This window comes from Polyergus mexicanus, unplaced genomic scaffold, assembly GCF_030449975.1.
Source record: "Polyergus mexicanus isolate NDT 795.1 unplaced genomic scaffold, iyPolMexi1.0 SCAF_88, whole genome shotgun sequence".
NCBI lineage: Eukaryota > Metazoa > Arthropoda > Insecta > Hymenoptera > Formicidae > Polyergus > Polyergus mexicanus.
Window position 1 is genome coordinate 9,226 of NW_027223408.1, and position 14,667 is coordinate 23,892.

General features: G+C 29.6%; 1 protein-coding gene and 1 pseudogene across 1 annotated transcript; both read right to left on the bottom strand.

Moving 5' to 3' along the window:
• Positions 1-332: 332 nt before the first annotated feature.
• On the bottom strand, positions 333-1,091 carry LOC138944102 (uncharacterized). Its single transcript, XM_070314980.1, has one exon. The coding sequence runs from the start codon at positions 1,089-1,091 to the stop codon at positions 333-335; it is 759 nt and encodes a 252-aa protein (XP_070171081.1).
• A 7,990-nt stretch (positions 1,092-9,081) lies between these two features.
• On the bottom strand, positions 9,082-11,060 carry LOC138944103 (uncharacterized; annotated as a pseudogene).
• Between the last annotated feature and the right edge of the window lie 3,607 nt (positions 11,061-14,667).

Consider the following 14,667-nt stretch of genomic DNA (forward strand, 5'->3'; position numbering starts at 1 on the left):
TCATATCTTATTCTCCTTTCCACTATGTTGTCACTCCATTCTTTGTATTCCAAGGTCGTTATCCTTTTACTTATTCCTGTTATAATGCCTCCTTTTGCTCTCCCTTTTTTGTTTTCTCTCTTTGCTGGTCTACACTTCCATTCCAGATTTTTCGGCAGTTTGTCCTTTATTTTATTCCATCCCTCTTCCTCTATCCACGTTTCCATCAACCCTACCATCTCAAATCCGCTTAAGTATTCCCACACCTCTTTATCTTTATTTGTAACTCCTGCTATATTCCAAAAACACATTCTTGCCCCTTTTTCTCCTCTTCTCTCTTTTTTCTCTTTTTCCTATTGCCTTCCTCTTCTTTCTTTCTCTTCCTCTTTCTCTTCATTTAAACAATCTTCCTTTTCGTTCCATTTAAACCATTTTCCATTTACACTTATTTTCTTGTACCCTATTTTCACTTCCTTTCCTTTTTCTTTCTCCTCTCTGGCCCTCCTTCTTAATCTTCCTTGGATCTCTCTTTCCCTCCTGGTTAGGTCATCGTCTATATATATTCCTCTATCCAGATTCTTTCTCCTCACCATTATGTTTCTTTTCATCTCCCATTCCTCTACTGTCACTACTATCCCTTTCTTTCCTTCTCTCTCCTTTATCTCATATGCTTTCTCTACCTTTATTTCTACTCCCAATTTTTCCTTTACAAATTCTTCTATTCTTTTCTCTATATTTGTTTTTTCAATATTTATTCCTCTTATAACTATGTTCTTCTTCTTTTCTTCTCTTTCTTTCTTTTCTTGTACCATCTCTAAATTTTGTATTCTTTCTAGCATCTCTTTCCTTTCTTCTTTCCACTTCCTTCTTTCCTCTTCTCTCGCCTCTCTTTCTTCTTGCATTTCCTTTAATATATTTCCCATTAGTTTCTCCATTAGTTTCTCACAGTGTTCTCTCATTTCTGACACTGTTTCCTCTTTACAAATCCTCATTATACCTTCTATCCTCCTTTCCATTTCCTTCTCCGGATCTCTGCTCATTCCGAAATTTTCTAGTGTTTTTTCTTTTTGTTTATTTTTACTTCCCGTGGGCCTACCTACCTTAGCTGCCATCTATCTCTTCCTCTACGCACTCCGACCTTCTTTACTGCTCCCGCTTCTCGCACTCCTCCACCTTAATGGTTGCTGTCCTAACCTAAAACCGCCTTCTCTACTTTCCTCTTTTCTTCTCTGCTCTTCTTTCACCTCCTCTTTTCCCTCCACTTCCTTGCTTTCCTTTTGTCACCCTCTCTCTCACTTCACCCTATTCTCCGTTTTTCTCCTCTTCCTTCCACAATTATCACCTCACTTTCCTTCCTTCTATAACTACTCTAACTTTCCTTCGTCACTCTCCAACCGGAAGTCATATATATGTATATCATAAAAATATTAACTGTTGTTCATAAAAGCAAATACAGGTGTAAAGTATATTGTAAAATATAAGAAATGCAGACACAATATGCAAATTGCAGCGCTTATAATATACAAAGCGCGTTATATTGTTGTTATATTTTACTACACGTATAATGAACTGAAATACAATGATACCTAATATATATGATTATATTATATATATATATATATATATATATATATATATATATATATATAACTGACAATTCATATAACCTTATCAAATATAAAAGAAAATAATATTTTACTTATGCTGAGGTTATCTTTGTGTATTGCTATGTATTTAGATTTTATTGCAACATAATTGTCTATTACTTTTAACTTATAAAAAAATAAAATTCTTGAAGGAAAGTTTACTATAGGTTACACAATTTTATCAGTATTTAAGTATTACAATATTCAATTTTAAAATTTCGAGTTTTTGTGGTTTGTTCGTATATTTTCAAATATAGTTAAAAAAAAAGTATTTGAAAAACAAGAAGATACGAAAGCCATAATAAAAAATATGCTAAAATTTAAAATATTGTCGCAAGAAAACTAAGGATATTGCTAATTACAATTATAATATAAGATAGAAAACATCATAAACAAGATATCATACAGAATGTTCCTACCAAACGTATACAGAAATACTTCTGCTGAAAATATAAGAAGAAAAAGTAAATGCTACAGTACATTATGGATATTTTGATATAATGAATAAACAAAGGAATATTAATTTAACTCTTAATATACAACTATATTATGCATATACAAAAATAGTACAAAACCTGAGAATAATTAAAGGATAAATGACACTGTAGACATTTTTTATAACTATAATGCGAGATGATATAGTTACACAAATTAGATGACAAATTGCTGATCTTAAATGTTAATAAGCTGTGTATCAAATATAAATTCCAACATCAACATGACAATGAGAGCACGATTGCGCGTTCTTGGACGTTTCCTTTTGGAATTAAAGGAAATAAATGTATGAAAGATTTTCAAACGCTCTATCATCCTAGAATATATGATTGTTTTTCTGCAATTTTAATATAATAGCTGGATATAATAATAATTTTTAAAAACTCCTGCAGTAGTGGTTAATTTATCAACTTTTGTTTAAACATATAAGTAATCTTCATATAAGTAATCGTTGTCTGTAGCTTCATCTTTGATATCATTCTTTTCAGCATTATTCTTTTTCTTATCTTTCTTTCCTTTTTTTCTTCACATAGTCAATTTTCCACTCACTTGATTCTGTTTTATTTTCAACATATAACCTATAATCATATATAGTATTATAGTCGTAGTCGTTTTGTGTCTTTTTATCCTATCAATAAACAAAATAATATTAATATTGATTGAAATATAAAAATAAACATAAAGTGTAGCAAGTTTATATCAATTTGGTCTTGATTTATGTTTTGGTGTTTCTTAGCAGCGGCTCACTATCTAATATACATACTAATATATGTCTAATATACGTACTAATATACGTCTAATATATGTACATTATGTATAAGTCCTGTCTTGTAAATATGGATTGTTATAAATGCTTAATATATATGTGATCATTTATATATTTGTATATATCAGAAATTATTACAATATTATATTTTGATGACACAAGTGCAAACGATGAAACAGTAATTTCTATGGAAGACTGGGATTTTCAAGACAACTATGATGTAATAACTCCAGTAACTTTTAAGTATATTGATAATATCAACTAGTATTCTAGTAAATATTAGTTGATATTATCAATATACTTAGAAGTTACTGGGATTATTACTATCTATTATAAGTAGATCATTAGATTACCTATTAAAAGTAGTATTATAAGAAAAATTCTTTCTACCTTAGATTTAGTTTCACTGAGCTATTTCAGGAAACACATAATGCTCATCATTGCTGGAAATATAGGCGTTGCACGATTTTAAGAAGGCTTTGTGAAGGTGGTTAATTCAAGATTAATGGGATACACCTGTGGGTCTGATATCCTGGATACGTCCAATAATCAAAGAATCTGGACAATTACACAGTGAAATGCTTATTTTAAAACATCTGTAAAGAATATTTATATTAAAAATGGTTTATAATATATTTATTTTCATATATGTTATATACATATAAAAAATCAATATATTTATAATACATTTATTTCTTTTTATACGTTACTTACAAGATATTTAGTTTATCACATATTTCTTTCTCTTCTTTCTATTTAGCATTAGTGATTGCCTTTTAGTTTAATCAATATACGTCTTTTTTTTAGGATTAATTATCTCAATTGTGAATACCTCATCTTATTAGTTTACATATTCTTTACCTAGATATCGTTTTAATAAGAAACTTATTCTGAAAGATAAAAATATATACTTTATTATAAATCAGTTCTAATATATTTCATATTAATAAAAATAAATTTAAATAATTGTATACTCACCATACATGGTACCTGATATTGACGCATTCTCGAGACGTACAACGAACGATTTTGTTCCCTCTACTTCTTTGGGCTTCTGCCTCTGGATAGCCAGCATGATTCACTCAAAGTGCCATAAATTAGTTTGAAATAACTTAAATTTGAAAAAGTAGCTTAAAAATTTGGGAGTTTTCCGTTATAAATGTAGTAAATTGAATCTACCTAGTAGATTGAAATATTTTACAAAGCGTTCGAAATAAGAAATTTTCTATACGGCCGAACACAATATTTATTACAGTTGACCAAGTACTTAAAGACTTGAATTGATATACGCTCAAAAAATAGGGTCCAAACAAAGGACACGCGCTGTAACACGCTTCAACAGGTTTGTTCCCGTCCGCGCACGAAAACTCATGATAAACGAACAATCGTCTCGCTACGTCACCATGCTTTCGCATCAACGATATTTCAACCCCGAGTTATCTGTAAATCAGATAGGCGATCACACACTATTGCGAGGCCAACGACTTTTCGTCACTAAATTCTCAAGATATCTTACATTAGATATATTACAAATGTAATCCCAACAATCAGAGATAGGATTATATATATCAATTTCATTATTAATTATTTATTAATTAATTGTTTTATTATTTATATAATATTTTTTTCTTTTCTTGGTATTTACTACAAAACAAAAACAGATTTCCATATAAAATGTGTAATTAACTATATATTCTTTTTCCTCTTAGAAATAATTACAGACAGCATATATATATTAACTAAAAACACAAACACACAAAAATATTTTTGACAAATAGTCAGATTTACGGATATCAATTTCGACATAGGTAATAATCACGAGTCTCGTTTCTTGTCGTAGTTATACAAAAAAAATAAAATAGATTTTTATATATCTACATTTCCCGGCTCAATAAAACTGAATACTTTAAAAATCCCATAAACTTTTTATGCGGCTTATCTATTTATGCGCTCTGTGCGTTTCTTAACCCAAAGTGCGTGTAAGATGTAATAAACCATATAAAAAGTTTACGAGATTTTTAAAGTATTAATTTTGTTTTATTGAGTCGAGGATTAATCGGCGTGAATGAAGATATAGAAAAATCTATTTTATTTTCTATATAACTACGATAAGAAAACGAGATTCGTGATGTAATGTATGTTAAAATTGATAGCCGTAAATCGCACTACTTTTGTCAAGAAAATTTTTGTATGCTTGTATTTTTGGTTAGTATATATGCGTAGTCTGCACAATTATTTCTAGGAGAAACAAATATATGGGATTAACTATTAATTTTATATGAAAATCTGTTTTTGTTTCCAAGTAAATATTAAGAAAAGGAGAAAGTAATATATAAATAATATATATAAATAATATATAAATATATAATATATAAATAATAACAATAATAACATAATGATATTGATAAGTCCGGATCTACAATAGGTGTAATAAGCCCTAAGCCTTAAGAAATTGACTAATCACAATCGAGTATTCTCCTCATACTAGAGTCCTATATAGGCTGCGTTCCATTTCATGCACGATGCGCATGATGCATTACTTATCCTTGTTGTTCACCGAATGTTAAACAAATTTTTAAGCTACTTTTTTCAAATTTAACTAGGATGACATATACATAATCGAGATTAATCGAGACTAATCCTAAAAAAAGGACACATATATTGGTTAAATTAAAAGACAATCATTGATGGTAAAAAAAAATAGAAGAAAAAGAACATTTTAAATCAGTTTATGGCCGTCTAAGTGGATCATATTAGTCATCCGATGGCAGAAACGAAAAAAGTGGCAGAAAAAAAAGGGGAAAAGATTATTTGTTGTGCGTCTCGAGGATATATACCAATATTATGTATTGTGAGTATACACTTAAATTTATTTTTATTAATTATGAAGTGTATCAGAAAATAGTTTATAATAAAGTATATTTTTATTTTTCAGATTAAGTTTCTTGTTAGAATGATATCTAGATAAAGAATATATAAACTAATAGAATGACATATACATAATTAAGATTAATCGAGACTAATCCTAAAAAAAGACATATATTGGTTAAAAAATTATAGATTAATTACTTAGAAGACTACCTTATATATAGAAAACAACGTTATAATACAGATAGAAAAGTTCTTTCGTATATAAAATTTACATACATATATGACTGCGAATCTATTTGTACTTAGAACATATCAGCAATCTAAAAAGGTATACGAAATAAAAATATCTGAAATGTAATATTTATTTTTTATGAATCATGAATATTATAAATATTATATTTTAGATATTTATATTTTGTTATAATGTTAAATTGCAAACGATATACTTATAAATAAAGATCCGCACTTTATCACAGTATAACGGTATGTATATATAATATTTTTTTTCTATCTTTTTTTTTGAGTGAAGAAATATGTAAAAAATTGTATTCATATATAAACTATAAATATAAATTTTCCGCCTTTAACATAAACTCAAGCACAATAGTATCAGGCACAGTATTATAAAATTAATAAATATAATATCAAGCACAATAGTATTATATAATTAATGAACTCAAGCAACATATTCAATAGTACGGATTCCTTAGAATATAAAATCAGTATTGTAATCTAAGTTATATTGCCACATTGCAACAGTTTAAACTAAATATCACGTTTTGTAACAAAAATCAAATAAAAATGCTTTTATAGCGAATATCTTATAAACTATTTCAATATTAATGAACACAAAATAATTAAAAAAGAAAATACAAAAATAATCAAATCAAGCATCAAATCAAACATCAAATTAGATATAACACATAAATTAAAATGTAATATTATAATAAATATTTCATATAAAATTCTTAAAATTTAAAACGCCATTATTGTCGTATTTTTTTTTGCATATTATGCAACCATGTTTTGATCTGCGGCGATGTACGACGAATAAGAGATCCATATTTATTCCTTATCTTCTGAATCTCTTTTAGAGATGGCAATGTTTTATTTTCCATATATTTTGCAAATGCTTGAAGCGTTGTTTCTTTTTCTTCTTCGGTCCATCGTACCCGTTTTGTTTTTCCATAAGGGGATGCTAAAATATAGATATTATAAAAATACATGTATATATGCACAGAAATATTATATTATTTGTTATACTATTACAATACAACATAAGAAGTTTAATATTAATTCCACACTTAAACTTTTTAATTCCATGTTTAACGACATTAGATTATTGAATTTTCAATATATTTTATTGCACTTTCTTCTTTTAAATCTTTTGTCAAATTTATGTCTATACTCAGAATGAATAATATGTGTAAAAAAAAAAGATACATTATGAGCGCAAATGTCAAATTAACAGAAGAGATTTTAAAAATAAATATCATAAAATATAATATATAGTAAAATTTTTCAATGCTCATATAAATAGATCACTGAAACAAGTGATCCAAGTCATTTCTAACATTGTGAGAAAACAAATAATTTAAGCATTGCACTTAAAAAATTAGTCTCAATTTCTTTAATTTAGAAGATTTTAAGTTAATTTTAGATTCAAATAATTAGATTACAATTTACTTGAATACAATTTATAAATTAATGTTTCTCTAACAATCTTAAGAATGTGACTTGGATCATTTTTGTTCTAAATCACTCATATATTGTTATATATTTATATATATATATATACATATATACAGGGTGTAACTATACAAACGCATATGGACAACACTATCAGATACAGAACAATAATTCAAATCGAAAAGTCCTGAACCATTTTTTGATCTGAGCTTTCTTTTCGTTGTTATGTGATGTTAAAGTTAGCTAATCAGCGCCTGTCTATACACCAGAAAGCCGTCTCCCTACTCCGACCCCGTATCTTCTCTGTTTTCCGTTGTAGACAAGCGCTGATTAGTTAACTTTAACATCATATAACAACGAAAAGAAAGCTCAAATCAAAAAATGGTTCAGGACTTTTCGATTTAAATTGTTGTTCTGTATCTGATAGTATTGTCCATATGCGTTTGTTTAGTTACACCCAGTATATATATAAATTATCTATTAGAATCAAAATTTTTATGTTAAACGTTTGTACAATAGCTACTATATATTTTTTTTAAACGCAAAATATTGTAGTTTTATTTTATTTTAAATTACTATGTAATGCATAAAATAAAAGCAAAACTGTATCGCTAAATAAAATGAACTCTTTTCTATTCTTTTTTGTTACAACTGTCCTGATAAGTATATTTTAGAAATGATAAAATTGATAGAGAAAGAATTTTGACATAAGGTAAAAAAGAAAAGTTTATAATGTTGGTATAATAGAAGATTGTGGAAAGGCATGAAAAGAAAAACTACTTACTACTTCGTTTCCGTTTTCCATTTTTATCTTTCTGGCCATTTTTATCTTTCTGAATTTCGTGGCAATCTATATGATTTGATGATGTTGTTATATCTGAAATAATAATTTATTTTGTAACCTTCAAAAATAATAAATTAAGAGTAATTATACAAAAACACAAAATATACAAAATGTAAAAATATTGAATTTTCAATTAATATTTTATATTTTTTATATTATATTCATATATTATATTATTATATTTATATTATTATTGTATTTATTTTACTATCATTATTATTATGATTGTATATCTACTTAAACATTACTTTAATTACCTATTTCATCATTGTTAAAACTAATATTTTCTTCTGAATTAGTTTGCTTTTCGAGTTCTATATCCGATTCCATATCAGATTCATCGTTTGAATCCTGTGCGTTTGTATACTTATATCTTGTACATTTCCTTGTACAGCTTCTAAATATTGAGATATTTTAAGGATATCTCTGCTCGCTAGTGGTTGTCTGTAATGATCTCTATGTATTTTATCCGCGTGACCCATAAATGTAGCAAGATCCGTAACATCAGTGTCATTGAGGTTTAACTGAATGCAATGTGTGGCTATATATTTACGCAATGTTGTACCACGCAGAGTAGTTGAATGAGTGGCGTTACAATCTTTTGCGAATTTCCGCATTAAAACACTAGGCTCTAAGGTATCTGTATCTATGTTTGTTCAAACCAGGTAATCCAAAAATATAAGGATTTTTTTGGGGTATATCAGCTTCTTTTCGAAATTTCAAAATTAAATTAACGCATTCGAAAAGATCGTTTGATAATAAAACGAGTACAGTACGACCTAATTTTCCCCTTATACAGAATCGAACATATTTTTGTGCAATTTCTTTGTCATTCACCGATAATGAATTATATATATCAGTGTACATATTTTCATTTAGTTTTTCATAATTTTCGAAATTTTGAATAAGGGCTCGTTCTACTTCTCCTGCTCGTCGTCTATTAAAGACATGTATTGAAGTTAATGTCACTTTTGCCAGAGAAAGCCATTTGTTATATGAAAAAGATTCTTTTAAGGCTGCGTAAGCTTCTGTTCTTTTTTTCGCCAAATATGTATACAATATTTGGATATCTTCCAATGACGGAAGATTTATCTTTTTATGTCTTTTATAAGTGGATTGTGTCTCTAAGACAGTTTTGTTGATACTCGAGCCAACATCTACAAGTAATAATTTTAAAAAATCTTTAACTAATTTCTTTTTCGTTTCATCTTCTCTCTTGATACATTCTGTAATGAGAAGATTACCTATATGTTTAACAAAGGTTGACAAATTAGCCGCTACTGCAGGAGTTTTATAAAGTTGTTTTTCATTATTGTATCCAGCTACTATATTAATTGCAAAAATACAATCATCATATACTTTTGGATGATAGAGTGACTGGAAATCGTCTATATTTTTATTTATTTCCTTCAATGCCAAAAAGAAACGTCCAAGGACGCGCAATCGTGCTTTTATTATATCATGTTGATGTTGGGATTTATATTTGATGCACAATTTATTAGCATATAAGATCAACAATTCATCATATCTCAGAATTCGTGTAACTATATCATCTCGCATTACTGGAAACACCATATTTCTTAAAGTCTCATTTGCCAGTTGATGTATTCTGCCTGTAATTTTTCTGCCCATAACCATAATGCTTTTATTCTTTCGAAAATCTTTGTTCAAACATTTTCGAGCGTGATAGCGTATTGTACTTTTGGCAAAAAAAACCTTTACATTTCGCACAAGCAATAAAATCAGTTGCAGTTTTATTAACTTTTTCATTCGGACGTCTGGATACAATAAGTTTCCCAGTATTAAGTTCGGAATTCGTATTAAATTTAAAGTTACCCATCTTTCGTATGGTATTTATTATTTCTTTCCTTTCCGGATTTTTTTTTGGCAGAATGACAAATTTTTTTACTTCAGGTTCATTATAATGTACTGTTTCCAAATGACGTGCCAGTTGCGATTGCAACTTCATGCAAAAAGTGCAACAGTTTCGTTTGGTTGATTTTATCTTAGAGTTTTCAACATACATTAGTTCGTCATTGCATGAACCAACAATATTAATTTCTGATGCATTAAAACTAGAAGCGGATAATATCGTTTTGTTTGAAACATTATTTTGTGAAGATTCATTATTATGTGAACTTTGTTCTGAAGGTACATATTCTGATTCTTTGTCGCTACATTCTTTCTCGTTATCTAATAAAAAAAATTAGTTAAACATGTAAAACGGATTCTGATATGTAACAGATACAATTCCGTTGACGTTAAAAAATATATATATACAATCAATGTACTGTATAATGTATGCTTCTTCAATATTCATCAATATTCATTAATCAGATCTATCAAGATGCAAAAAATTACTAAGAAAATAACAGAGTTGCGGTATTCAAATTTTTTTAAACATATATTTAAAGAAATATTAAATATATTATAAAAAGAATAAGAATATTATTAGTAAACATTACTCGATATTTTTACTTTACACATGCAGCAAAATAAATATTATGAGAGCAATGTCCATTTTATATATCTTTATATATTATATACTTTTATATATTTTATATCTTTATATACCTTTATATATTTTATATATTATATATCTTTATATATTTATTATATTTTTCTTATATTATCATAGATTATATAATCTGTCCAATTTGTTTCTTTAAAAAACTGAAGAGTAGCTATAAGAGCTAAAAAATAATTGATACGCACCATATAATGTAAGAATATCGATAGTTCTTTCATTCGTGGCATCTTGTTGACACATAGATAATATGCGTGTATCTCCTGCATCTTCCGATAGCTCTTCTAAACATAAGTATTATTTCTTATAAAATATAATTAGATGGTATATGTTGAATAATGTACCAGAGGAGTCTCTGGTTTCGGGGGGTGTCGGAAAGAACACTCAGAGTCCACGCACACGTACGTTGGTCCAAGCCGCACCTCGCGAATATTCGCACTTACACTCAATTCGATGATTGTCTGCCGCACAGTGGGGAATTTCGGCCAAAACGTGGCCATAAATCGAAGAATCATCAGAATTGCACAAAAATTGATAGATTAATGTTTTCGGGGTCGCTGATTACGAATCCGGTGTTTAATTTCTCAAAAACAAAATGGCGGCCTCAATATAACGGACCAAATCATTAAATATTCACCAGAATTGCACAAAAATTGATAGATTAATGTTTTCGGGGTCGCTGATTACGAATCCGGTGTTTAATTTCTCAAAAACAAAATGGCGGCCTCAATATAACGGACCAAATCATTAAATATTCACCAGAATTGCACAAAAATTGATAGATTAATGTTTTCGGGTCGCTAATTACGAATACTCATCCGATCTTGGCTGAAAATCAATATCAATGAATTTTAGAGGTTGCCGATTACGAATCAAATTCGAGAATTTCTAGAAAAATAATGTTAGACTCAATATGGGTAGGTAAACTTTATTATTACAATTTTTTTAATTATGTATTATATATCCGAATCGGAATCATTAGCAGAAATAATATCCTCGATATTATCGTTCGACAGCAATTGAATAGCTTCAGGCAATAACTCTTTTAATTTTTTTTGAGGTAGTTTCCTCAAACTAGATATATAAGGATCTGACGACACCAACAGCCAATTCAAAACATCTTCCATTGTTTTTTCACGCGAACATTTTCGTGAGAATCCCTCTCTATATTTTTTAATATCTTTATTTCGGGCTTCCTGAGCTTCCTCAGATAATTGCCCAATTGGTAAAAGGGCGGAAGCTATTATCTGAGGACCGTGAATTAATAATTTATGAACTGTAGTTGGCATATTGTACCATGGATATTCAGATACAAACATCCTCGCAGTTTCCAGGGCGTATTCTTTGTAATTATCCATATTAATATCGTATCCACTTGAAATAGTTTGCAGAATTATGTGGAATCTCTTAATAATCTGTTCGTTTAAACCAGTTATCAAGGCGCTTATTGCCGAATTTTCAAAAAAGCGTCGAGCAGTATTTCCGTCATTTGTGCTACTATACCCAGGCTTTGGGCGATCTACAATGAGCCCCAATTCTGATCTGAAGCCTTTTTGGATATCTGATTTACGTTGGCTAACTAGCTTCTTTTCGTCTTCCGTTCGTGCTTGCCACTTTTTGAGGCTGAGTTTATAAGAAAGATGCAATAAGCACTCATGCAATAAGTCCTGTACAACTTGTGCTGAATGTAAATTTCCGGAAGAACGAAGACTCATTTGCGTAGCGTATGACAATTCTTCAGTTGTAAAAGTTCGACGAAGCTCTTCAGTCTTTCGCTGTTTTGATCGTTCACTACATGAACTGAAATCCAGCGAGGGACGACCACGTATGCTTAATTTATCTGTATTTGAACGTGTAGGGAATGACATATTTACTTCTAGCCATGTCTCATTTTTCTGAAGAAAAAAATTCATGTTCCTTTTTGCCTCTTGCCATTTTGTGCGCAGTTTGAAGAAGAATTTTGACATGTGTGATCTGGCATCTGGATGGATTTGAATAGGACAGTTAATTCGTTCGGACAACTCCTGTTCCAAATGTTTAATTTGGTTATTAAATTCATTGCTTAAGCAATTCTGCATAATAAGGAATATCTCTTTCCTTTTATAGGTAATTAACTGATTGCCAGATCCTGTAAAAAATGCATGAAAAAAAGCGCATATTATTATATATTATATACGAAATTCATATATATATCATAATGTTATATTCAAAATAAACTCGCGCTCTGAATACCGGTTCTGAGAAATTTGTTTGTATTTGGTAAACACCCGATATAAGACACTTAAAACCTCAGGTATGATAATTTTTATAGACCGGATTTCAAACACTATTGTTATGAGCAAACCGGGCACATCTGCAACTAAACGGGACTACCTACGATGACAGACGGGCGACAACCTAACCTTTTCGGGACGCGCATACTGTTACAAAAAAATATCGTACAACAAGGCTAGCAAATATTAGCAGCTAATTATTGCGAATTTTAATTGCTAATAGTATAGGCTAATAGAAAAAAAAAGAAAGAACATGGGATCTTGTGGGATCTGCAACTAAAAGTCTACACGAAGTAAAGATTTATTCAGGAAAGTAGGAACTTTATCGGATTAAGGTTATACGTCGTAAATTAACATGGTAAACGCTATTTCAAAAATGTAAACAATATAAAATATTCTACATACCTCCAGGAAGAGCATCCATTTTGCAGAACTTTATTCTCACTTTTATCTAAAAAGTTATTCCCACTCAAAATATATTGAAAATATTAACGAAACGCGCGAGAAACGTCTGTCGCTGGCGAAGGTCTACTTTCAACTAACATACTTGCTCAACTTAAAATAGTGGGGGGCTAAGGACAACGGGATTCTATGCAGGGAATAGTCCTTTACTGATCTCCATAGAAAATTGATCCCAAATCTAAATTTCGTTTTTTGATTTTTGGCTAGCTTTTCGCCGAAATTCCCCACTGTGTGCCGGTTGATAATGTCCTTTCGTGCACTGAGATTCTTGCGAACACCGTGAGATTGATTTCTAGATCCGATCCGAATAGCAACCAAATTCCGAGAGCTTTGTCGATTTTTCCAAAGACAGCGTGCGTTATGAAAGACCGTTACTCGAGGAATGCTCGAGGATCACCGGAAGGGTCGATATCGACGCAGGAGCGCGGAAAAGCTCCTAAGAGCTTGATTATGATTGGCTGATAGCGTGGTGTGATGCTGATTGGATTGATAAGACCGGCATCGGGATTGGATTGAGGTCGCGTATGAGAGAGAAAAGGAAGAGAGAAAGAACACTAAAGAGAAGGACTAGAGTGAGTAAGATGATGGTGATAAGATTGCGCAAAAGTCGCGATATTTTCTGAACAGTATATATAATCCGAAAAAAATTAATTATAAAAGATGTCGAAAATGTAAAAAACATTACTTGCAAAAAAGTAATTATAAAGAATGTCGAAAATGTAAAAAAACCATTACTTGCAAAAAAGCAACATAATCTAAAAATATTTTATTACTATCGAAAAATATTCAAAGAACTTCTTTGCAGAGAGAAAACCATTGATGCTACATTAAAATAAATATTTTATATTGAATGGGATTAACGTTACAAAATAACAGTAACGATATGTATTATGTCGGTACTACTATAATATTCCTGAAATATTTTGTTTATTATATCGTGTTTCGTGTTTTCAACACATTGATCTCCTTACTTTTCAGATATCTCTCTAGTTATATGCTTGAGTTATACATACCAGTAGTGCTGAATCTTAATTTCTTAACACATTTCTCTATATTATCAGATTTGGATCCATCATATGCAACTATAAACATAAGAAAAATTGTTTTATACCACA

Coding starts and splice junctions, on each gene's coding strand:
- LOC138944102 (XM_070314980.1), bottom strand. CDS start 1,091: ATGGCAGCTAAGGTAGGTAGGCCCACGGGAAGTAAAAATAAACAAAAA.